The sequence below is a fragment of the Gopherus evgoodei genome, chromosome 5, assembly GCF_007399415.2.
Source record: "Gopherus evgoodei ecotype Sinaloan lineage chromosome 5, rGopEvg1_v1.p, whole genome shotgun sequence".
Classification (NCBI taxonomy): Eukaryota; Metazoa; Chordata; order Testudines; family Testudinidae; genus Gopherus; species Gopherus evgoodei.
The window spans coordinates 23,373,178-23,397,508 of record NC_044326.1 but is presented as its reverse complement, the minus strand read 5'-3'; the positions used below and the strand labels follow the sequence as shown (position 1 = coordinate 23,397,508).

Here is a 24,331-nt window from a genome sequence, read left to right as displayed (position 1 = left end):
GTTTGCAACTGCTTCTTAAAGATTCAACAAACCCAAAGAAGGGGAGCTAGCTCATAGGTGGGTGGGTTGTTTTGATACACATCTTATTTGACTCTACTCACCCAATTAAGAATGAGCATTATAAAGCCAAATTCATTGCCCACAATACAGCTTATTTATTCTGGTCTGCAGTGCACAATAGCCTTGTTTCCAGTAAATCCAGAAAAAGAGAGGACTCCCCTTGTGTGACCGAATCTTCCAGTGGCAGAGCACCATCATAGCTGCTCCTATGCCACTGCCTTCCAGTATCTCGTCAGGGATTGTGGTAGGGCAAACAGAGATGTGGGGAGGACACCACTGCATCCAAATGATCCCCTGCTGCTAGAGTAGCACTTCGAGGCTCTGGGTAATCTTAAGGCTTCTCAAAGCCACTGCTGACCCTCAACCTTCCATTGCAGTACCAAGCACAATGTGGTCAGAATAGAGACTCTGCCCCTATTTTGGCTGGGAACAAGAAAGGCCACTTAAGCGAATGGAAAGGCCCATTGACTTCCATTGAGTTTGGATCAGACCCTGATCCAGAACACAGCGTATTGTTAAAAAAGTTTAAATTATGTTTAATTTCTGTCTGTATTAGTGCAAATTGAGGTATTAAATTCACAAAGAGCTGTTTGGGACACAAAAACAGAAACCAAGGTTTTCTTGGTGCCAAAACATAGAGAAGCCTCCTGCACCATGACAGAAGCAAAATGGCTGGTTTTAAAAATTAACAGCTTGGGATTATGATGTTTGTTTATTTTCTGTGTTCTTCCATGATGTTGTTTGCTGCTGTATTGGGAGCAAAGCCATTCTGCAGACACTAAAATAAACAAACCATTTTTTCCTAAGCAGTTTTACAGATCTAGCACTCCTTGCTTAAACCAAACTCAGCTGTTGTACAGCAACCTCCATCCACCCTGGGCTTTCACCTCAAGATGGCAGCTTGGAACAAATGCATACAGAAACCACACAGCAATTTCCACAAGGGCAGCACTGATACTGTACTAGACACTGATGGGGAGGTTCCAGTTAGCGAACTGATGGGCAGGATCCCCTGGGAAACTAATACGAGGGGGCAAGGAGAGCTGGCTGTATTTTAAAGAAGTCTTATTAAGGAGCAGGAACAAACCATCCCGAAGTGCAGAAAGAATAGCAAATATAGCAGACGACCAGCTTGGCTTAACAGTGAAATCTTTGGTGAGCTTAAACTCAAAAAGAAAGCTTACAAGAAGTGGAAATTTGGACAGATGACTGGGGAGGAGTATAAAAATATTGCTAGAGCATGCAGGGGTGTAATCAGGAAGGCCAAAGTACAACTGGAGTTGCAGCTAGCAAGGGATGTGAAGAGTAACAAGAAGGGTTTCTACAGGTATGGTAGCAAGAAGAAAGTCAGGGAAAGTGTGGGACCCTTACTGAATGAGGGAGGCAACATACTGACAAATGATGTGGAAAAAGCTGAATTACTCAAGGCTTTTTTTGCCTTGGTCTTCACAGACAAGGTCAGCTCCCAGACTGCTGCACTGGGCAACACAGTATGGGTAGGAGGTGACCAGCCATCAGTAGTGAAAGAACAGGTTAAAGACTATTTAGAAAACCTGGACGTGCACAAGTCCATGGGTCCAGATCTAATGTATCCAAGGGTGCTGAGGGAGTTGGCTGGTGTGATTGCAAAGCCATTGGCCATTATCTCTGAAAATTTGTGGCGATCGGGGGAGGTCCCAGACGATTAGAAAAAGGCAAATACAGTGCCCATATTTTAAAAAGGGAAGATAGATAACCCGGGGAACTACAGACCAGTCAGCCTCACTTCAGTCCCTGGTAAAATCATGGAGCAGGTACTCAAGGAATCCATTTTGAAGCACTTGGAGGAGAAGAAGGTGATCAGGAACAGTCAAACATGGATTCACCAAGAGCAAGTCATGCCTGACCAACCTAATTGCCTTCTATGATGAGATAACTGGCTCTGCAGATATGGGGAAAGTGGTGGATGTGATATATCTTGACTTTAGCAAAGCTTTCGATACAGTGCCCCACAGTATTCTTGACAGCAAGTTAAAAAAGTATGGATTGGATGAATGCACTATAAAATGGATAGAAAGCTAGCTTGATGTTACATAGCTGCTTATATATCTAAAACAAAGTCTACTTGTACAATAAAACGATACTCCTTTTATAAAATAATAATCAGGAAAATATATGGAATTAAAAAGGCACCTATGTGAATAAACTTTTTAAGAAAAGAATAATGCAAAACTTACTTAAAGAATTGGATGAATGAAAGTGTGCCTGTTCCTTCTTGACTTTGTTCATGCAGTATTTGTAATCTGTCATCACAATCCCAGTCCAACTGTTTGTTGGTCAATTTGTTCTTCTGTTTTCTTTTCACAATAGTCATTGTTGAAAATGTGGATTTGCAGGTATACGTACTGTCAAAAAATGACAGCATTTTTTGCACACAATGGTTCAGAGATGGGTATTGTGTATCAGGGACGATACACCTATCTTAAGTTCAGACTTCATGTCGTATTTGTCTGAAATTCTGCAATTTCACTTTTCAGTTTAGCATAGTCAGAACAAATGTCTGTGATAACTGACAGAGATATCAATAATACGTGGAAGAGGTTCTCAATTAAATTAAAAAACTCCTTGTACTCCAATACGTCTTTGAATCGAGACTCAAATTCCACCCTCAATTCTCTCAATACTTGTACAAATGAATTGTAATTGAAGTGTTTCAGAAGCTTGGGATTTTCTGAGATGACTGCTCTGAGTTTTAGAACGTGAATAAACTGCGTGTCGGGAATGAATAATGTTGTAATCTTGTTTTGAAAAGCAGTTACAACACGCAACATGTAACTAGGAAGTTTCTATTCCCTTGCAACTGGAGATTTAGCGCATTCAAATGGCAAGTGATATCAGTCAAAAATCCCAGCTTAATTATCCACTCTGGATTTTCTAAGTCTTTCTCCTTCTTCCCCTTACTTTCAACGAATTAACAAATCTGAGGATGGAGACCCAAAAATCTTTCAAGGACTCTGCCATGAGATAACCATCTCACTTTATCGTGCATCACAGGCCGCCATATTCTATCTCGTATTCTTCCAATAATGCCCGAAATTGCCAGTGATTCAGCGCTCCTGAAACAATAAAATTGACCACCTTTCCAACCAACTGCATGACACTTTCCATTTCACTATTTTTTAGTATACCCACAATTGCTTCTTGGTGCAATGAAACACAGTAAATTTGGGTATTTCCTTTCATTTCCTCATCAGGCCAATCAATCCATCCTCCTTCCCTCACATATTTGGTGCACCACCTGTACACACAGAAGTTGGCTTTGTCCAGTCCAAGTTATTCTCAGCAAAAAAATTGAGTGGGGCAGTCAAAATGTTTTCCCCTTTTGTTTGACCTTTCAAAGGTATTAAACACAGCAGTTCTTCCTAGAATAATTCTTCTTTGGGGAAACGAACCCAGACACACAATTGTGAGATGTCACATATATCTGTACTTTCATCCACCGCTAATACATGGTGCTGCGAAAATATCTGCAGCTAACTATTGTCGTATTTCTTTTCCAGTTTCCTCCACCCTTCTCATTATGATTGTGTCAGACAGTTGCAGCCCTTTTATTTGCTCTAGGATTGCATTTTTGTTATTGAAATCAGCACACGGGATTTCCACAGAAGCCAGAAAACACTCTTTAATGATCTTTGCGTGAGTAAATGACTTTTTATGTCTTGCTAAAAATCCAGGCGATTTCAAAAGATGCCTGTCAAACATTCTGCAACATACCTCGATCTCTGTATTATTTTTTCAGGCCTTTTAGTAAAGCAGCAAGCTGTCTCATTTTACTTTTTCTTAGGTTACTTGCAGGTGGGTAATTTTTGCTGAAATTTGCATGCGCTGTTGTGTAATGGCATTCTAAATTGATGTGCTTAAAAGCAGAACATGTCTGCTGACAAGTTAAACAAGCAGGCTTCATGCATGTTTCATTAAGCACAAAGAAAAACTCATCAGTCCACTTGAAACTTTTAGTTTTCATCTTCCAAAGCACTTTCTCTTTTTTTTTTGGCTGGCTCTGGGAGGGAGGAGCTCAGAGCTGAGGCAGGGACTTAGCGTACTGGAGAGGGTATGGGGGGCTGGCCCCAGAAGGCTGCAGGTTGCGTGGTGGAAGAGAAATGCTGGTCCAGCATAGCTGGGCCTGCTATACTCATGCTACATGGGTCTTAATAATGCAGGGCTATTCAGAACCTGCCCACTGAAGGGGGTGGAACGTACTTCGGGCAGCCCTGGCCCCACACCACTCCCAGAAGGGGCCAACGCACCCCTGCTGCCCTTGGGGGGGCACTTGGCTCTGCTGTGCCTCTCTGCAAGCACTGGCCTCACAACTCCAACTGACCACAGTTCCCCATTCCTGGCCAATAGGAGCTGCAGAGGTGATGCTTGCAGGCAGAAGCAGCGTGCGGAGATTTCTGCTCCCCTTCCCCCCTGTAGCTGTGGGGTTATGCTGGCCACTTCCAGGAACAGCGTAGGGGCCGGAAGCCTGCCTTAGCGGCAGCCCCGCCAGATTGCCGGAGATCATGATAGACAGGGAGCTGCACTTAGGGTCGATGGAAGCTGCTACAGCCTCACAGGCCTTGCAATGAAGAACCCTACCTTAGGCCCTGCTCCTTCTTCCAAGGCCCTGCCCCAGCCACAGCTCTTCTCTGAAGGCCCGCCACTGCTCCACCTCTTCCCTCAATGCCCTGCCCCCTATTCATTCCTCTCCCTTCTCTCCTCTGTTTCTTGCTGCTCTCCCCCCCCAACTCCAGCATGAGCAGCCTCAAAGGACTTGCAAACCCCAGCTCCAGCAGCCCGCCTGGCAGTGTAGGTCAGAAGAGCGCTGTAGCCACACGGGAACAGCCAGGCATCCCTGCTGGTGAACTAGGATGTGGACCTCCTGCCCAGCAGCCCCCCACCTCCTTCTGATCTATCTGCCCAGCAGCCTCCAAACCTCCTTGAGCCTTCCCCGCCCCGGCGCTGCCTGAGAGCATGGCAGGGGGAAGTGCTGGCTGGTGAGGCAGGTCACATTCTTTCCTTCCTGGGGCATGCTTCATGCCCACTGGGAGCCTATTACCCTGCTCGCCGTGGGCCTCCACACTGTCCTCTGCCGCAGCCCTGCAAACCATGCTTCTCAAAGGGGCGGCCTGCGGCCCAAGCTGGTGCATGTGTGCTGCTGTAGCAGGCACCGCTTCCAGGGCTGAGTGACAGGCTGCCTCTCCTCCCTACTCCCCCGTCCTCAGTAACCGGACTTACAATGTCTGGTCAGTAGATCCCTGCCAGGTTCCCTTTTTGACTGGACTTTCCAGTTGAAAACCGGACACCTGGCAAACCTAATAACAGACCACACCAGAGGATTCTACACATCTCCCTGCGCATTTCATGCACAGTTCTATTGTGGATTCTTGTGCAACCATTCGAAGGGAGCTTGGGGATGAGATGAGGCAGACTAGAGGGCTTTCAGGGGGAAGGTCAGGTAGACTAGGTGAGATCAGAACAAATAGGGCGATTCAGTTGCCCAAACCTCTGAAATCAGTGACAACAACCAGTACAATACTCCATAAAAGTGAAGGCAGTACACAGACAGGCTGCACTGACACTCCACATCCTGGGAGAATCTATTCCCCTTACCTACACAGAGATATCCTGTCCTAAGTCCATTTCACTCTGACTTTACATAGGGAACGAGGACTTGACCCTCAGAAAATTGGCGCAGGAAGAACTTAAGTAAACAAATCATGAATGATATTTGGCTTCCAGCATAAGAAAATAACTGCATTATTGTAAGTTATGAGCAGTTTGCACTACTAATCTCTTTCTTCTTTTTCTTCTGAATAAATACTTAAAATGGACCAAGAACTGTAGGAGAGGGAGACTAAACTATAAAATCTGACCACAGAGATTAGGCATGGAAACAGCTGCCCTGCTGACTGTTAATTATCACAGAAATCAGAAATGGAAACTATCATATTAAGTCATCTAGTCCTTTCCTTTGTCAGTGCAGGATTATTCCTCAACGTACATTTTCCAATGCATTGTCCAGTCTAGTTTTAGTATGACCTAAGTGATATCTTCCAGCACTTCCCTTCGGAAACTATTCTGCATTTCCCCTCTTTAGCACTAATTGTCCCTGATCACACTTGTGAATCCTCACAATATACTCAAGGTCATAAAAAGAAAACAGAAGTGTTGGGAAAAAAAAAGAAAGCGCTGCTAATGTTTTCAAAGTTGACAAATGTTAGAAGCAGCCTTGGCTGCTTCATTTTTGTATCTCTCTAAGAACTATGTAAACACATGACAGATCATCTATATAGGCAGGGGGGAAACATGGGATTAGATACTAAACTGGAATTGAGATATATGTCCTGATTCTAACCCATTAGAGTAGGTCAGTCAGACATCTGAAGTACAGAACACAAGGCTGTTTACATTGGATGTGGATTCAGATTTCTTTTGTATTCATATTTTTTTATTGCCTTTTGTCTCGATTTTTTAAAATATCTTATCCTCATGGAAAAATGTGATTTTTTGAGAATATTGTTTATTATCATTGCTGCAAAGATACCGTAGATTAATTTATTTGTTCAAATCCACTGCTTGCTTCCTGCTAAACACTGTGTCTGTCTTTTTTTTTTTTCCTCTGGGATTCCTGGGCTTTTTAGGTACTGCAAGAATCCTCCTCCCTTACTTTTTATAGCATTTAAGCCCTCATCTCCTTTCTCAAGAGTATTTTTCACCAGTGTAATTCCACTGATTTTGGCAGAAATAGTCAAGATTTACACTGATATCAGTGAGAGGCAAATCATCCCTGCAGTATTTTCTTCATAGCATTTTAAAAAGAAAACAAACACTCCCCCCCCACAAAAAAAAAAAGTCATCAGAAACTACAAACAAAAGGAAGGGCTTTTCCAGCTTCTTTGGAAAGGCCACATGCAAATGATGGTGACAAAACTCCTAGAACATCTTAAAAGTGTGACACTTTCTCAGGATTATTATGGCCAATAGGTGCAATAAAATAGTGAGTTGTGCCAGGGAATGGACTCATCCTGATGTACCTGTTCTTAGCAGAAAACTGCAAGAGGTAGATGCACCCATGTTCCATCAGTTTCCGATGTACCAAAACCAGTGCTACTGCTGCTACACATCAAAGGCTCTTTTCATCCTTTCCTCATCAACCAAAACATAAAGGGCCTGATTCTCAACTGCCTTGCACCTTGTGTCATCATTGACTTCTGTGAAAATTGGGTGTAAAATGCTACCAAATGAGAATGGAAGCAATTTAAATTCACTTTGCACCGATGCTGCAACGCAGTGGAGAATCAGGCCCTAAAAAGACCTTAATGTATTGCAGAGCCAACAGGAATTCAAGAAGCAGGTGGTGCCACTTTTGTCCAACAACCCTCTGTGACTGTGTTATGTCTGCCTTGCAACCCTGGGTGCCTTACAATGCCTTGCTGAAGTAGCTCCCACCTGGGTGGCTCACAAACCGCCTTCCCACATGCAAGTCACACCCTCAGTATCTCTGTGTAACTTCAGCTTACCAGCTACACCCTGGCTCTCATCAGCCTTGGTTATACTGCAGGGTGACCCCAACACACCCCTAGCTCCAGATCTTTCCCCAGAAGTGTATGTCCTGTACTGCTCTGCCCTCTCCTGGACAGTACAACTATATTAAATCTGTTATTCCTTTAAGGGAATAATATGTCAGTTTATTGTCTTACATAGAGTTAACCAGACACTGGATTACATAAAATGGTAAAAAAAAAGTTTATTAACTACAAAGAGAGAGAGAGTTTAACGGAGTACAAGTTATGAGGCATAAAAGTCAGAAATGGTGGGGAAAAAATAAAGATAAAATGCCTAACTTAATAAACTATATAAGAGTCCAGCAACATTTCTCACCACATGCTTCCAGCAAGATTATTGACCAAACCCTTTAGGTCAGGACCACCCACCCCTCACAGAGTTTCTTTGTCTTCTCAGGTGTGATGCCAGAGACAGAAGGTGTGTGCGCGTCTGGGGTTTTTGTCCCTCCTTTTTTGAAGTTCCAGTCCCCCTCTTGAAAAACATATCCAGCTGAGAACCAAGAGACAAACAGTCTATGTGGAAGGATGTTCCCTGCTGGATTTTTTTCATCTGTCTGAGCTTTCTCTGGTTTCCCTTCCTGCTTGATGACTCTGTTTATTGCTTAAGTGCAAATTAAGGCAAGCACACATTCCTTTGTTCAGGACAGACTTGTTTGCTGACTTCTGCTTGGGTAGGACCGTGGGGTTTGGAATATGTGTTAATAACATCGTACAGGGAAATCTTGTAATTTCACATACAGCTCTACCCCGATATAACGCGACCCGATATAACACAAATTCGGATATAATGCAGTAAAGTGGTAAGATTTGTTGGCTCCCAAGGACAGCATTATATCAAGGTAGAGGTGTACAATGTTGCCTCACATTTTATCAGGACAATACTGGCCAGCAAATTCTGAGTTTTTAAGTGATACCTTACATAGCATACCTTGTACAAAGATTATTACAATAGTGTGCTAGGTGTGAAAACGGGGGTCTATTCTGACACCCATCTCCCCAACCTGCCATGGAGAGAGATACAAACTAAATCAAGGAGGAGTAACAACAGTGGATGTGGCTCAAACACTGATCCTGCTATGGAAAAAATATATATTACTACTGTCAATGGGCAACAAGTAGGAATTCTTCTCTGCTGGCTAGCAAGCCAGTATACCCTGACACATGTGTGTGCCAGATTGACAAAGATGCAGGAGAAGCACTGCTAATTCATATGCAGTAAATTCCAGTTTCTTTGTTCAGAAGGACAGGGAAGATTTGCTGGAGGGAAAAAACACACATATTGCTCCACAATGCAGTATGTATATTGCACAGAAATACTTTTTCCTGCTCAAATTCTAGTATTGTATATTTCCCGCTGGAGCCATCAGCCCCTATTTTGGATACTGGAGACTTGGCCTCATGAGCACCTCAGGTGGAAGGAGGAGACTTCCTTCACAACCTTTCATTACTCATTCTTAATCCACTAGAAGGGCTCACTATGGAGTGATATGCAGAACTCCTCCTGACTCCAGTGCTGAGTGGACTAACTGGAGATAGTAAAGAGACAAATTGGGTGAGGTAATATCTTTTATTGGACTAACTTCTATTGGTGAGAGAGCTCTGTGTAAGCTTGGAAGATTGTCTCTCTCACCAACAGAAGTTGGTCCAATAAAAATATATTACCTCACCCACCTTGTCTCTCTAATATCCTGGGACCAAAATGGCTACAACAAGACTGCATATAACTGGAGATCTAGCAGAAGAAGAGAAAGAAAAACACACCTTTATAGATCAATCGGATAACCATCCGCCAGAACCGAAGACCTTGTTTTGAATTTAATCTTGGTTCAGTTTGGTATTTTTGGGTACAGCATAGGCACACACACAACATATTCCCAACCTTTTTTCAGAACAACAAACGGGCTTGGTGAAACTACAACATGGCTCATTTATAACCACAGACAAAAATACTGAAAGGTTCATTTTAGTTTTCTAATAGCTTCACTGTAAACTCTGAAAAATATAGAACAGATAAATGTGTATGAAATAATGGAATTTAGAACTTCACAACACACATACATTGTCACATCCCAGACAGCCCACTAAATGACTTTTACTCTGCTGCCTTGCCACCCTGCAATAACTTAGAATACTCCATTTAAAATATATATTTTAGCAAAGCATCAAGCAAAGAGGTGTGTACAGAATTATAGAAATACTTCCTGATGGTTCATAAAAAGTAACATGAATGCTTTAACAAAGGTTGGTTCTGGGAAAGAAATGGGAAGAGAAAAGCAGTTAATAAAAATGTTAACACCCAGCTCTTGCGTAAAAATAACCTAAACAAAGGAGGTCTCTTGAGTTTTGAGACTAGATGTCTGTCCGGTTGATAGAATCTTCTTACCTCCAGCACTCTTCCAGTGATGTACTTCTCACAGTTGTCACATCTTATGCCAAACTTAGCATGATAGTCCATTTCACAGTATGGAACGCCATCCCTAGAGAAAAGACAGACAATAGTTGGATAGTTTCAAAGATGCTTATTGTTCCCCTAGCAGATTACCCAGCTAAACCTTGTTGGCATTTCAGGAGAGGCTGATTACAGACTTCTTTTCTCTCCCATTTATTAATGTGGTAAAAACCTGAATAATTGATGAACAGGAAATTACACTTGGCTCATCCAAATCTGACTCCGCCAAATTGATCTCAATCCCACTTTCCTTCTTCGTCACTGTATTCAGCAGTTTCCTCTTTCTCCATAATAAGATCAAATGTCTCTTGTGCTCAAACATATTATAGTACTTGCTTTGATGGTCTTACTCATTAACTTATTCCATGTGTTTCCCACTCTGAGAAATAACTCAGTCCCTATTTCCATTTACTTGTCTATCCTTTTTAATTTGTCATCTAAATCCACTTTGAGCCTGAATTACACAAGAATAATTGCTCATTTGCTAATGCTTAATTCCATGGACACACTTTTGAGTTAGGAACTTTCAAAGTGCATCAAGATGCCAATGTCTTCTCTGTAGAAGGGGACTATGCAAAGCTCAATCTAAGTGACAGAAAAGTCTTGGAAATATGCTCAGGCATGCAGTAAACAGCAGGATTTTGGATGGTTTTGTTTGCAGGATTTAAAATGATGAACAATCCAAATTTACAGAGACATGCAATGGGAGCTCTAAATCTCAGCTTTGGTGCTAAGTAAACCTTAGCCATTTATGTTACCTAATTAATAAAAACAGATTATATTACACCACAAATAACTCATCAGAAATCTACTTGGCTCCTAACTGATCTACAGTAAAGTGTTCCAACCACTATTTAAAATAACCTCATACAAGAAGCAAATATCTGGATCATTTCCATTTCATAGTGCTACACCTAAACTAAGACCTAATAGCCTTATTTTCACAGGTTAGGGAGTGTTTGTGTGTGAAATATATAGAAGCTATTTTATACAATACAATGTCATAAGGCAACACAAAGCTCCTTTCATTTTCAATGCATTTTACATTAGATCTCACCACCTGTGAGGTAGGCAGATATTATTTTATTACTGTATATGCTTTCTAGTCTCTCAGCCCCATATCAAGTTTGGAGACAAATCCCTGAAGGTTCCTCCACAGCATATGGGCCTTACTAATTGCTTAAGATGTTCTTCTTTGTCAAATATATAGTGCAAAATCCATACCAAAAGAAGAATGGCATGGATGAGGGAAGAGTTTTAGCCCCAGAGAGTATGTCTACACTGCAAAGAAAAAGCCCTGAATGGCCCCTGCCAGCCAACTTGGCCTTGCAGGGCTCGGGTTCTGGGACTGGTCCACTGCTGTGTAGACTTCCGGGCTCGGGCTGGCACCCAGGCTCCAGCCCCAGCCCAGAAGTCTACACAGCAAATGAAACAGCCCTGCAGCCCAAGCCCCGTGAGCCTGACTCGGCTGGCACAGCCCAGCCATGGGTTTTTCTTTGCTATGTAGACATACCCAGAACGCAGGTAAGAGTAGGGGAAAAAATCAATTAACTTAGGGGAGACACACATGGAGCTAAACTGCAGCAGTGTTGCCCCTTTTAGACCTGAGTGGCTAGTTAAAGTTCAGGTCGCTGGGGATGTTCCCATGGGAAATAGAAATTGATGGAGTCTGGTATTTTCTTTGATGCCATCATATTAATTTACAAGGAATATAAAAAGTCCGCCTTCTATTAATGCAGAGGAAACAAAGAACAAGAGAAGCAGTTTCTTAACTTACAAGCCCAAGCCTCTTTAGGCAACAGAGCCAAAAGCTCTCCAGCTTTTCCAGGTTCACACTGTGAGCACAGTAGGCTGTGTGGTTTTTGCTCGCTCTCTCTCCCTTTTCTTGTCTTTTTCAGTCTTTTTGTCCCTTTACCAAAACAATTCTCAGCCAAAAGCTCCTGGGCAGGTTCACACACTCCTTTTGTCTTAGGTTGGGGCTTCTGCTTACATTTAGGGTAACTGAAGGGTGAGCTCACACTTGTCAACGTCAATGGGGTTTTAGCTCAACCCATGACTACTGTGACAAAAGTTCCTCCTCTACCTTGGTGGGTCCTGCACTTATTGGCAGATTTACTCACCTCAGTTATCTTCCCCACAGTCTGGGTCAACTCCTCCTGTGTCTGATCAGGAGTTGGGAGGTTTGGGGAGAACCCGGGACCGCCCTCTACTCCGGGTTCCAGCCCAGGGCCCTGAGGATTGCAGCTGCCTATAGTACCTCCTGTAATAGCTGCATGACAGCTACAACTCCCTGGGTTACTTCCCCATGGCCTCCTCCAAACACCTTCTTTATCCTCACCACAGGACCTTCCTCCTGGTGTCTGATAACACTTGTACTCCTTAGTCCTCCAGCAGCACACCCTCTCACTCTCAGCTCCTTGTGCCTCTTGCTCCCAGCTCCTCACACACACTTCCTCTCCTCTGGCTCTCCCCTCCCTGACTGGAGTGAGCTCCTTTTTAAACCCAGGTGCCCTGATTAGCCTGCCTTGATTAGCTGCAGGTGTTCTAATCAGTTTATCTGCCTGAATTGGTTCTAGTAGGTTCCTGATTACTCTAGTGCAGCTCCTGCTCTGGTCACTCAGGGAACAGAAAACTACTCATCCAGTGACCAGTATATTTGCCCTCTACCAGATTCCTGTACCCCACTGGTTTGGGTCTGTCACATATTCCTCCCCCCTGCTCAACACCAAGGGGTTGGGCAACTTGGGATGCCAGACAGTGCACACGTGACAAGCCATCGGCATTACCGTGACGGCTTCCTGCTCTGTGTTGCACACGGAACTGGAAAGGTTGGAGGGATAAGAACCACCTGGTCACCCTTGTGTTCTTCTCCTTGTTCCGCTGCATCCATTGAAGAGGGGCATGGTCGGTCACGAGGACAAATCTGCGCCTGAGCAAGTAGTAGCGCAATGTTTCCATGGCCCATTTCACAGTGAGGCACACTCTCTCCACCACTGCGTATTTTTGTTCCCTCGGAAGGAGGGCAGCATAACTGTTATGCGGGCGTAATAGCTTGTCCATGAGGCGCTGGAAAGTAGCTGGGGCCCCATGTAGTCCAAAAGGGAGGACAGTATATTGAAAAAGACCCTCTGCAGTCTTTTCCTTTGCGTCTTTTGCAAGGGGAATCTGCCAGTACCCCTTTGTCAAGTCTAGAGTAGTCAAGTACCGGGCATTACCCAGACGGTCCACTAGTTCATCTATGCGAGGTATGGGGTACACGTCGAACTGGGATACTTCGTTAAGTCGCCGGAAGTCGTTGCAAAACCTTGTGGTACCATCAGGTTTGGGCACCAGCACAACTGGGCTGGACCACTGACTGGAATTCTTCGATGATCCCCATTTCCAGCATTTTCTTTTACTTCTGCTTTTATTTCCTCCCTTTTGGCCGCTGGCACCAAATAGAGCCTCACTGTTATTCTGGCCCCAGGGTTCGTGATGATGCGGTGGTATGTCTCGATTGTTCGACTCGGTTTTGTTGAGAACACATCTTGGTTCCGGAAGAACATCTCAGACACCTCATTCTTCAGTTCTGGTGTTAAATCGGGAGAGACTCTCACCTGTTTGGAAGGCTTGTTTTCCTGGGTTAGGTCTTTTCGGACAGTTATGCATGCCTCTTGAGCATGCCAGGGTTTCAGATGGTTGATGTGATAAATCTGTTCTTGTTTTCGGCGTCCAGGCTGACGCACCTTGTAGGTTACTTCCCCCACGGGTTCAACCACCTCATAGGGCCCCTGCCATTGGGCCAGAAGCTTGCTTTCTGCCGTGGGTACCAACACCATTACCCGATCCCCTGGTTGGAACTGTCAGACTTTTGCCTGGCAATTGTAATAGGACCTCTGGGCCTCCTGTGCCTTTTCCAAATTTCCCTTGTGCTCCTGTACAATAGGGGTGAGACGGGCTATCCAGTCTCGCATTTGTATTACATTTTCTATTATATTTCTCCCCTTATTGGGTTCCTCTTCCCAAATCTCTTTGGCGATATCTAGTATGCCACGGGGATGATGTCCGTATAATAACTCGAATGGGGAAAATCCAGTTGAGGCCTGAGGTACCTCCCAGATAGCGAACATAAGGTAGGGCAATAGGGTGTCCCAATCCTCCTTGTCTCGATTCACCACCTTCCTTATCATAGCCTTGAGGGTTCGGTTAAACCTTTCTACCAACCCATCTGTCTGTGGATGGTAAACTGAAGTTCTCAGGGTATGTATATGGAGCAGCGTACAGAGGTCCTTCATTAGCTTTGACATAAATGGGGTTCATTGGTCTGTTAATATCTCCTTTGGTAGCCCCACTTGGGCAAAGATCCCCACCAGCTCTTTGGCTATCGTTTTAGAGGCTGTGTTCCGCAGGGGGACGGCTTCTGGGTAGCGAGTAGCATAGCCCAAAACAACAAGTATATATTGGTGTCCCCGAGCCGTCGTCTCCAGGGGTCCCACTAGGTCCATGGCTATTCGCTCAAAGGGGACCTCTATGATGGGAAGGGATATTAAAGGTGCCCTCAGGGGGACGGGGACTGCGCAGCTGACACTCCAGGCAGGACGCACAGTACCTCTGCACTTCTTCATGTACTCCGGGCCAGAAGAACCATCGTAGGACTCATGCCAGGGTCTTCTCTACCCCGAGTGCCCCCCAAACAGATGACTATGAGCAAGACTTAATACAGTGTTCTGGTGTTTTTGAGGTACTAAGATCTGCTGTACCTTCTGCCCCTGTACTGGTGCAGCCTGGTATAAGTGATTCTTCTTCATTATGAAGTAGGGTCCTGGTCCCTGGGTTCTCCCTTCCACGGGGACCCCATCTATTTTCAGTCACCTCCTTTCTAATGTTGTTGTACCTTGGGTCTTCACCCTGGTCCTGTCCAAAATTTCCTCTTCCGGGGCTAATCTGCCCAAGATCCAGGTCTAGTCTCCGTTGCCTCTACTGGTTCAGAAGCATTAGGGTGGGGATCAGACGCAGGTGCTTCTTCCTCCTGGGTGGCCTTCTTTTCAGCTGCTTGGGTCCGCCTACCTACGAGAGCAAATCTCTGGCTTTGGGCCAGTATTCGGGTTCCCAAGGACTTAGCTGTCCTCCCTTCCCTTTTCGACTTTCTACCCTGTCTGGGAATGGAAAATAAATCTGGGGATATTTCAGAGAAGACTGGAGGTTGACAGTCTACTGTGGATTCCTCACTAACTTCAGGGTTCCCCTCTTTCTCCAATCCTCCTACTGGGAGTAAGTCTCTAAACCCTGGGAAGTCCCTCCCTATGAGCACCGGGTATGGGAGTTTAGGGACTACACCTGCTGCTACCTCAGCAGTGTTCCTCTGAATCTCAATTTTTACTGGGATGGAGGGGTAATAACCAACTGTCCCATGGACGAATGTAGCAGCTGACTACACTTCACGAGCTTCCCTTAGACAAGCGTGATAGCACTCCCTGAATCAATCAGTGCTGTGGTCTCTACCCCATTTAGCTTTACTGGTCTGGTGTACATATGTGGGGTTAGTGAGATCCCCACAAGGTGGATTAGGGAGCATGGGTCTGCCCAGAGTAACCTGGGGAACTGCATAGGCTCCTCAGTATTGGGACACTGTGCAGCTATATGTCTCCACTTCCTGCAGGAATAACATCTGTATAGGGCCTTAGGCATTCCCTGCTCTCTTGGTCTGGGCAGTCTAACATCATGACCCTCTTCTTCCTCAGTGCTCCGACTCTTTGTGGCTTCTGGTGGGCCTTCAGCCCCTCTCTTTTTCCACCTGTGATCTCCTGGTTGCCCAGTCACCCGAGCTCTAGGGCTTGGTGCTGCTAGTTTAACCCAGGGTGCCTCTTCCTTAACTGGTTGGGTCAGCTCCCTCACTGTCCTTCATCTCTCTACCAGTGTGACAACCTCATCACAGGTGGAGGGTTCATTCTGGCTTACCCAAGCATGAAGGTTTGGTGGTATCCCCCTCATGTATCGGTCGATGACCAGATACCTCTAGTATCTCTTCTGGACTCCGGGATTCCATTCACAACCACTTTCATGTGAGATGGATGAGGTCATACAATTGGGACTGCAGGGTTTTGTTTTCCTGGTACCTCCGCTCGTGATATCGCTGGGCCCACACTGCAGTTGTTACCCCAGATCTGGCCAGGATCTCCGCTTTCAGCAAGGGGTAGTCTGCTGCAGCCTTTTCAGGCAGACCATAGTAGGCCTTCTGGGCCTCCCCTCACAGGAATGAGGCAAGGAGGCCAGACCACTGATCTTGAGGCCAGGCCTCCTGTAGGGCTGTCCTCTCAAAGGCCAGAAGGTATGCCTCTACATCATCCTCCCGCATCGTTTTCTGCAGCCAATGGCTGGCCCGTATGATCTGCGTCCCATTATGGCCGCGGTTCAGCTCTGTAAGGGTCTTTACCTGGTTTACCAGTTTCCGCAACATAGCCCGATCTTGAGAAGCCTGGCAGGCGATTAGTCTCTTGTTGCAGCCGCACTGCCTCCTGTTGGGCAGCTGCCTGGACACCGGTAACCTCCTTCTGGGCTGCCATAGCTTGTATCAATGCCCGTACTAGGTCATCCATTGTAGTGAAAAAAATAAAAATAAACCTTCTACTTTTTTTTTTAAATCACCCTCCTTCTTCTGCCGCTCTGTGCACACCAAAATCCCACCCCTCACACCAGTTGTGACAAAGTTCCTCCTCTACCTTGGTGGGTCCTGCACTTATTGGCAGATTTGCTCACCTCAGTGATCTTCCCCACAGTCTGGGTCAACTCCTCCTGTGTCTGATCAGGAGTTGGGAGGTTTGGGGGGAACCCGGGCCCGCCCTCTACTCCGGGTTCCAGCCCAGGGCCCTGTGGATTGCAGCTGTCTATTGTACCTCCTGTAATAGCTGCATGACAGCTACAACTCCCTGGGTTACTTCCCCATGGCCTCCTCCAAACACCTTCTTTATCCTCACCACAGGATCTTCCTCCTGGTGTCTGATAACACTTGTACTCCTTAGTCCTCCAGCAGCACACCCTCTCACTCTCAGCTCCTTGTGCCTCTTGCTCCTAGCTCCTCACACGCACTCTCCCCCCTCTGGCTCTCCCCTCCCTGACTGAAGTGTGCTCCTTTTTAAACCAAGAGCCCTGATTAGCCTGCCTTGACTAGCTGTAGGTGTTCTAATCAGCTTGTCTGCCTGAATTGGTTCTAGCAGGTTCCTGATTACTCTAGTGCAGCTCCTGCTCTGGTCACTCAGGGAACAGAAAACTACTCATCCAGTGACCAGTATATTTGCCCTCTACCAGACTCCTGTACCCCACTGGTTTGGGTCTGTCACACTTGTCATAAACAGATAGCTAAGGGTTAATGTCTCTTTCACCTGAAGCACCTGACCAGAGGACCAATCAGGAAACTGGATTTTTTCAACTTTGGGTGGAGGGATGTTTGTTGTCTGAGTCTTTGTTTTCTGTCTGCCTGCTTTCTCTGAGCTTTGGAGAAGTAGTTTCTACTTTCTAGTCTTCTGTTTCTAAGTGTAAGGACAAAGAGATCAGATAGTAAGTTATATGGTTTCTTTTCTTTGGTATTTGCATGAATATAAGTGCTGGAGTGCTTTGATTTGTATTCTTTTTGAATAAGGCTGTTTATTCAATATTCTTTTAAGCAATTAACCCTGTATTGTGTCACCTTAATACAGAGAGACCATTTGTATGTATTTTTCTTTCTTTTTATATAAAGCTTTCTTTTAAGACCTGTTGGAGTTTTTCTTTACTTCAGGGAAATTGAGTCTGTACTCACCAGGGAATTGGTGGGAGGAAGAAATCAGGGGAGATCTGTGTGTGTTGAATTTGCTAGCCTGATTTTGCATTTCCTCTGGGTGAAGAGGAAAGTGCTTTTGTTTCCAGGACTGGAAACGAAGAGGGGGAGTCACTCTGTTTGGATTCACAGAGCTTGTGTCTATGTATCTCTCCAGGAGCACCTGGAGGGGGGAAGGGAAAAAGGATTATTTCCCTTTGTTGTGAGGCTCAAGGGATTTGGGTCTTGGGGTCCCCAGGGAAGGTTTTTCAGGGGGACCAGAGTGCCCCAAAACACTCTAATTTTTTGGGTGGTGGCAGCAAGTACCAGGTCCAAGCTGGTAACTAAGCTTGGAGGTTTTCATGCTAACCCCCATATTTTGGACGCTAAGGTCCAAATCTGGGACTACGGTTATGACAACACTACATTTTACCCTGCTCCTTGCAGTAAAAACAACAAGCTGCATTCTGACATATGCAAACTTTATTACACCCGAAGTGGAATTAGAGCTGCTCTAAAATTACAAATCTGAAAAGATTTTTAACAAGAAAAGGATACACTTTTACAATTTCCCCTCCTATTTCAACCCATTCTCACTGGAATTTTTGATAAAAGGTGACAAAAAATCTTTTATCACCAGTCAACTTGGGTCTGGCCCTTCAAAAAAATGTATGCTTTTCTCCTATTAAATACAGGCAAACCCTGCCAGGTGAACATATTTATGGGTCAGAATGGTAGAATACAGCATGCTCAACCCTATCCTCTGTATATTTTATATGTCCATACAGCAGGAAAAAAATCATTTCATATTACTACTAGACCTTTAGCAATTAATCTCATCAAAAGCCTTTCTTGTCTATCCAACAAACACATATTCAAAAATTACTGTTCATCCACGTATTTCAAAAAACTATTTTTGATTTGGTGAATAGAAAATATTAGAAAGAATTAGTCCTCAGTAATCTTGCTTCATTTTAACTATGGAGTTAGGTAAATGGCACCCTCTTCTAACCTCCTAATTCACCTCTGCAGTATAAGTTAGTCATGTAGGAAAGGATGACCATGTACCTAAATTCCTTCTAAGGAGCTCATTGGGCTTTATAAACATTAGCAAATTAATCCTCTAACACAGGTGATGCAGCAAATATTTCCTCCCATTTTAACAGATGGAGAAATTGAAACACATAGGTAAGTGACTGGCCCAAGGCTACCACAGACATCCCAGGTAACCTTGGGCAAATCATTTCACTTTCTACCTCAGCCTCTTAGGGAGAAATTAACCCCTCTTCTGAAGACCAGTAGAAGGACCATGTTCTGCTTAAGCCCTCAAAACAGGGCCTCAGTGGAACTTGAACTGGCTTTGAGCAGCCTCTCAGCATAGCTGTTATATTCAGTGTAAGCCGTCAAATCATTTGTGATCACAAGGATTTGGAGTGATACAAACACCGGAAATTTATTACCTTGATAAACACTTTTAGGATATTCTTCCTAGTAGGAAACACCATGGGAGAAGACAATCTTTCTGTTCACATCCCAGCATCGGTGTATTTTGTCAAACACAGATAACAGACTCTGCTCAAAAGAGGGCCAGGACTAGAAGAGCAAGACTGGTATAGGTAAGGATTGAGGGGCTGGATTTGCAAACGCACCAAAGTAACACAGCAGCACAAGACCCATGGATATTGTGGTCCTAAATCACTTAGGTGCATAGGCAGAGTCTTGGGTAGAAGATTGCACTTACCCTTTCTCCAGTATGCCTGGCTCAAGCTAGCAGTATTATTTCTTCACTTTCACTAACAATTTGAAAATTTGAGAAAGAAAAACTATGCTTGTATAATTACCAAAGAATTCAAGTATAGTCTTAAGAACATGGAACAACACAACAAGCTAACCAAACACCTTTTTTGCTAACAGATGCTGAAAATGAGCTAGAGACAATAAGGATTGGTCGCCTTTTCTCATTCCAACTTACTTGCTGATGTACTCTGCATTCAGAAGTTTGCCACATGTCCTGCATTTAAAACAGCCCAAATGCCAATGTTTGTCCAAGGCTACCAACGACTGTCCATTTTTTATTTCTGAACCACAGCCCCCGCAATCTGTAAAAGAAAAATCCTCTGCAAAATTAATCATATGCCTTATGCATAACTGATAATGGGCATGCAATAGTACAGGTTACTGCAAGACAAGTATCCATTGGTGTTATCATAGTAACTGCACAAGGAAGTTTTGAATCTCATTTCCTGCTGCCCACCCATGTGTGCTTCATTCTGGTTGGCAAGTTGGATAGATATATCATCACTGACAGGGTGACTACTTAACAGAAACATTAGTTTTTCTAATGAGGTGGATTTTGTAGGTACCTTAATAAATTTACAGTGTATGTATACAATATGCAGTATTGCCAACCCCAAGCTTTTCAAAACTTGTAAGTCAGGTCCCCCAAAAGTCATGAAATTGTCCAAAAAACAATCCAATTTTTTTAAATAATAAATTTCAGGTTCTTATTATTTGTCCTGTTTTTTGAGTCTTTAGATTACACTTAGGTCACGTTTTAAGGCCTTTTTATGCAACCACGAGGGTCAGAAACTTACTTAAAAATAGGAAAGCTGAAAGTTTCATGTAATAGCTTGCCTCCAGGAGCTGGAGCTTTAAGAAAAAACACCAAGTTTCATAAGACTCACTATCAAAACATGAGAGTTGGTAACACAGGATGTACCACATGTAAAAGTCAATCACTAGCTGCATGTTTTTTACTTATTTATAAAATGCACTTACCAACATTAACAAAGTTCTAAGCATAAATACAAAAACTGCAGCATCACACAACTTATTAGCAAACTAGGCTATGTCCAAGTAGCACCAGACCCCACCTACACTCACTCATTTCAGCTCAAAGATTCAGGGTACGATTTAAAAAGTAGGTTTTTAAAACTTCCAAGTCCTTATTTAGGCACCCAAATAAGTGATCTGATTTACTTAAGTGCAGACTATCCAGCGGCTCCCACTGAATTCCCACTAAGCAAATTCATCACTCAAATTTAGAAGAAAAATATGGAGCTTTTTTTTTTTTGTCTGAGGCTTCGTCTACACTACAGACTTCTGTTGGTATAACTATGTTGCTTGGGAGTGTGGAAAATCCACAGTGATGCAGTTATACTGACCTAACCACCAGTGTTGCTGGGAGGGTTTCTCCTGTTGACACACCTACCGTCTCTCAGGGGGGTGGAGTACCTATGGCAACAGGAGAAGCTCTCATCGACATAAGTAGCTTCTTCACTAAGTGCTATAGCAGCACAGCTGCACCGCTACAGCACTGTAAGTGTAGACAAACCCTAAGTGCAGGGCCAGTGCAACCATTTAGGCGACGTAGGCGGTCGCCTTGGGTGCTGGCATTTGGGGGGCACCATTTTCTTTGGTAGTGACCGCGGCGGCCAGATCTTTGGCCGCCCCAGTCACTGCTGGCATTCAGGTGGAGGTAGCTGGGGCAGGGGAGTGCAGGGAGGGCTGCCTGCAGCAAGTAAGGGGCAGGCACAGCACGCAGGGGAACTCTTCGCCCCAGCTCACACCTGCCCTGCCTCCTCCCCAAGCATGCCGTGGCTGCTTCACTTCTCCCGCCTCCCGCTGCAAGCCTGGGAGGCAGGAAAAGTGAAGCAGCCACGGCACCCTCGGGGTGCTCATGCGCAGAGCAGGGGTGAGCTGGGGCAGGAGGGGGTGTCTCAGGGCGGAGGGTGGGGAGCTGCCACAAGGGTGGTGCCTCAGGGCAGGAGCGCGGGGTGGGGCGCAAAGTGGAAGTTTCACCTAGGGCGCGAAACATCCTTGCACCGGCCCTGCCTAAGTGAAGTAGTAAGGAGGTTTATATTGGATCAGCGCATCTTCTGATACTACCAGCTCAGTCTGAACATTGAGTAAATAAGAAAAACTTAGCTTTAAGTCTCTAGGAGCAGATTAAACTTGCCATAAAAGTTTAAAAGCAACAGCAAACATGCAAGTAGATAATCACTATGAAGAGCTGTATCAAAGCAAAACAATTTGCAAAGGACTGGAACTGGGCAAACATGTGGCCTTGGGGAGCACTCTCAGCTCTTCCCAGGGCAAACCTCATGGTATTAATGTAAAAAAGGAGAATGATACCAATTTAGAAAAACACCGTCACTTCTAATTAGCAGGCAAAATACAAGATACTCTTCCTCATTCACTACTTTCAGAGACCCATAAAAGTCTCAAGGTAATGAAAGCTTCCATTGCTTAGGAGTGCAATAAAATAAAAGAGGACTAGATGTTCCCAGTTATCTTGTATTCAGGTCAGTACTATTAAAACAGTAATGTCTCTATAGATTTAAATGGATTCAAGAAGCAGTGGTGCTCAGAGTGAATATTTTAAGAGGCAGAGAAGATACATTAGTGGTGTGTTCTTATTTTCAGAGGGGACTACTTTCACGATTGGGAGTGTGGTATCAGGACTCCAATATACCCAAAGCATAATGCTTGTGCTTAGTTCTGGGATCACAATAATACTTATAACAGAGTGCTCATATAACATGTCTCACCTTTGAAGTGTAACCCACTGATAAGTTTGTGTTACAAGTCCCTCTCGGGGCCAATTCACAGATAACACAAGTTGTTACAGCTCCTAGTTATGGAGCTTCAGCTCAAGCTGTAGCAGCTCCTTCATTTAGTGCAGACAGTCCCTAGTTCAGTCCCCAGCATGTTCGCCAAGATGGTGGCTGTCACATAGCACTTTTCAAACATTAACCAGTTAATGCATAACACCATCCTTGTGCTGTATGCAACAGGCAATTATCACTAGGCAGAAAGGTGAAAATGTCTTTCCCAAAGCCTCAGAGATAGAAGTTCAAAGCTCCCAGGTGCTCCACTGGATTTAGTAAGATTTCTGAGGCTGGCACTCAGATTCATATTGTGACAGTTCACATAATGTGGGATTCAAATCCCAGTGCATCAACTTAAAAAAAAAAAAAGACGAATTCAATTAAAGGTATTTTCAAAGGGGTTGCTACTGCTGGCTGTGCTATGGGAGGGTGAGATCATGTGGGTTGGAGAAAAGATGCATGTGTTTCTATTAACTATTAAACTATTAGTTATAGTTAAACTATTCCTGAAACAATGCTCATCACTGATGACAGAATTCAAATCCACAACACTAAAAGGGAAAGCCAGTCACAACGTCTCTTCTGTGTTGGGACAGTATCTTTGTCTGTATTTGCATAGTATTCAGTACAAGAGGGTTATCATCCTGACTGTGGTCTATAGGTGCTACTGTGTAATAATCAGGGTAGGTCAAAATGTGTCAAATATTAAAAAATGTAATGCAAATTTTTTATTTCAATGACGAAAAAGTGGCAAACGTTTTCACAGTTCCGGCTCCCCTCTCCCACCACTCCCACCCAGCTAGATCAACAATCATAAGAAAAGAGACATCCAGCTAAGAAGCAAGAACGTCAGCCTGGTTAAACAACAGCTATAAAAGAAGACAATTGACAGTGATTCCAAACTGCACAAATCCCCATGATTAAACGATGGCCTACTATAGCCTGTCAAACCTGCAGTGCCTTGAAAGCAGAACTGGAAGAAGAAATAAATCAGGGAGCTCTCGAGGTTTACCAGCATCATTATCTGGAATATATTAATGAGAAAGAAGAATGCATAAAATCTAGGGTGTGATGACAGATTCAAGTCTTTAAGCAGTAAAGGAACAAGAATATATTGATGTATTTTCAGAAGATAAGCTTAAAAGGTGTTAAAATATGCAGAGATTGTGAGAAAAAGCAATGATCTAGTTATATACAAAGTGATACTAGCATCAGTATCCCAGTAATCTCCCTTCTTTTCTATGCAAGCTCAGTTATTATTGGAGGAAGTTATTAAAGACAGTTTGAGAAAGAAAAGGCAGAACCAGGAGTCATTTAGAGATATCTAGAGTCATTTAGAGACATCAGAAAAGAAAACAACAAGTCCTTTAGGGAGGGGAAAAAAAGATGCACAAAGCCACTCAAAATCCAGGAAGACTGTTGCTGGTAAAGTGATTTCAAATCAGAGGAGTCTATTATACATTTTTGAAAAACTGACTTTCTTAGCATAATTTCTGTTTAAAATACAAGGTGCATTTAGTTGCTTAAATGTAATATTAATAAGACTACAAACAAGATAGCCTAAAGAAGTGTAATAGTACCAGCATTTTAATGAGCACAGAATTATAGCAGGTGATGTTCGTTTGCCTTTGGTGGATTTGTGAAGCATAAGGAAAGTTATAACGTGCCTCTTTAAGACCATTATGCTGAACCCCAGCACAGCTTGAAATCAGCGTAGGGCAAAAACCTTTAGAATGTGGAGCAGATTGCTGGAGCTCTGCTAATAAATCAACCCCACACTTGGGTGTGTGCCCAGACCTACTCCCACGAGACACTACACACCTCAGTATAGGTTCTCTAATAGAAAGCAGGAATC

General features: G+C 44.0%; 1 protein-coding gene across 9 annotated transcripts in view; it reads right to left on the bottom strand.

Moving 5' to 3' along the window:
* Positions 1-24,331, bottom strand: part of ABLIM2 (actin binding LIM protein family member 2) — a 241,224-nt gene that overhangs the window by 113,718 nt on the left and 103,175 nt on the right. For 8 of the 9 annotated variants that reach the window (XM_030564068.1, XM_030564061.1, XM_030564064.1 and 5 more), the window contains exons 5-6: positions 19,839-19,965; positions 10,030-10,123 (exon numbers count right to left, since the gene is read on the bottom strand). In XM_030564068.1, the coding sequence (XP_030419928.1) occupies positions 10,030-10,123; positions 19,839-19,965 (221 nt within the window). Of the gene's footprint in view, positions 1-10,029; positions 10,124-19,838; positions 19,966-20,460; positions 20,516-24,331 lie in introns of all 9 variants that reach the window. The other variant, XM_030564069.1, reaches the window with a different exon arrangement.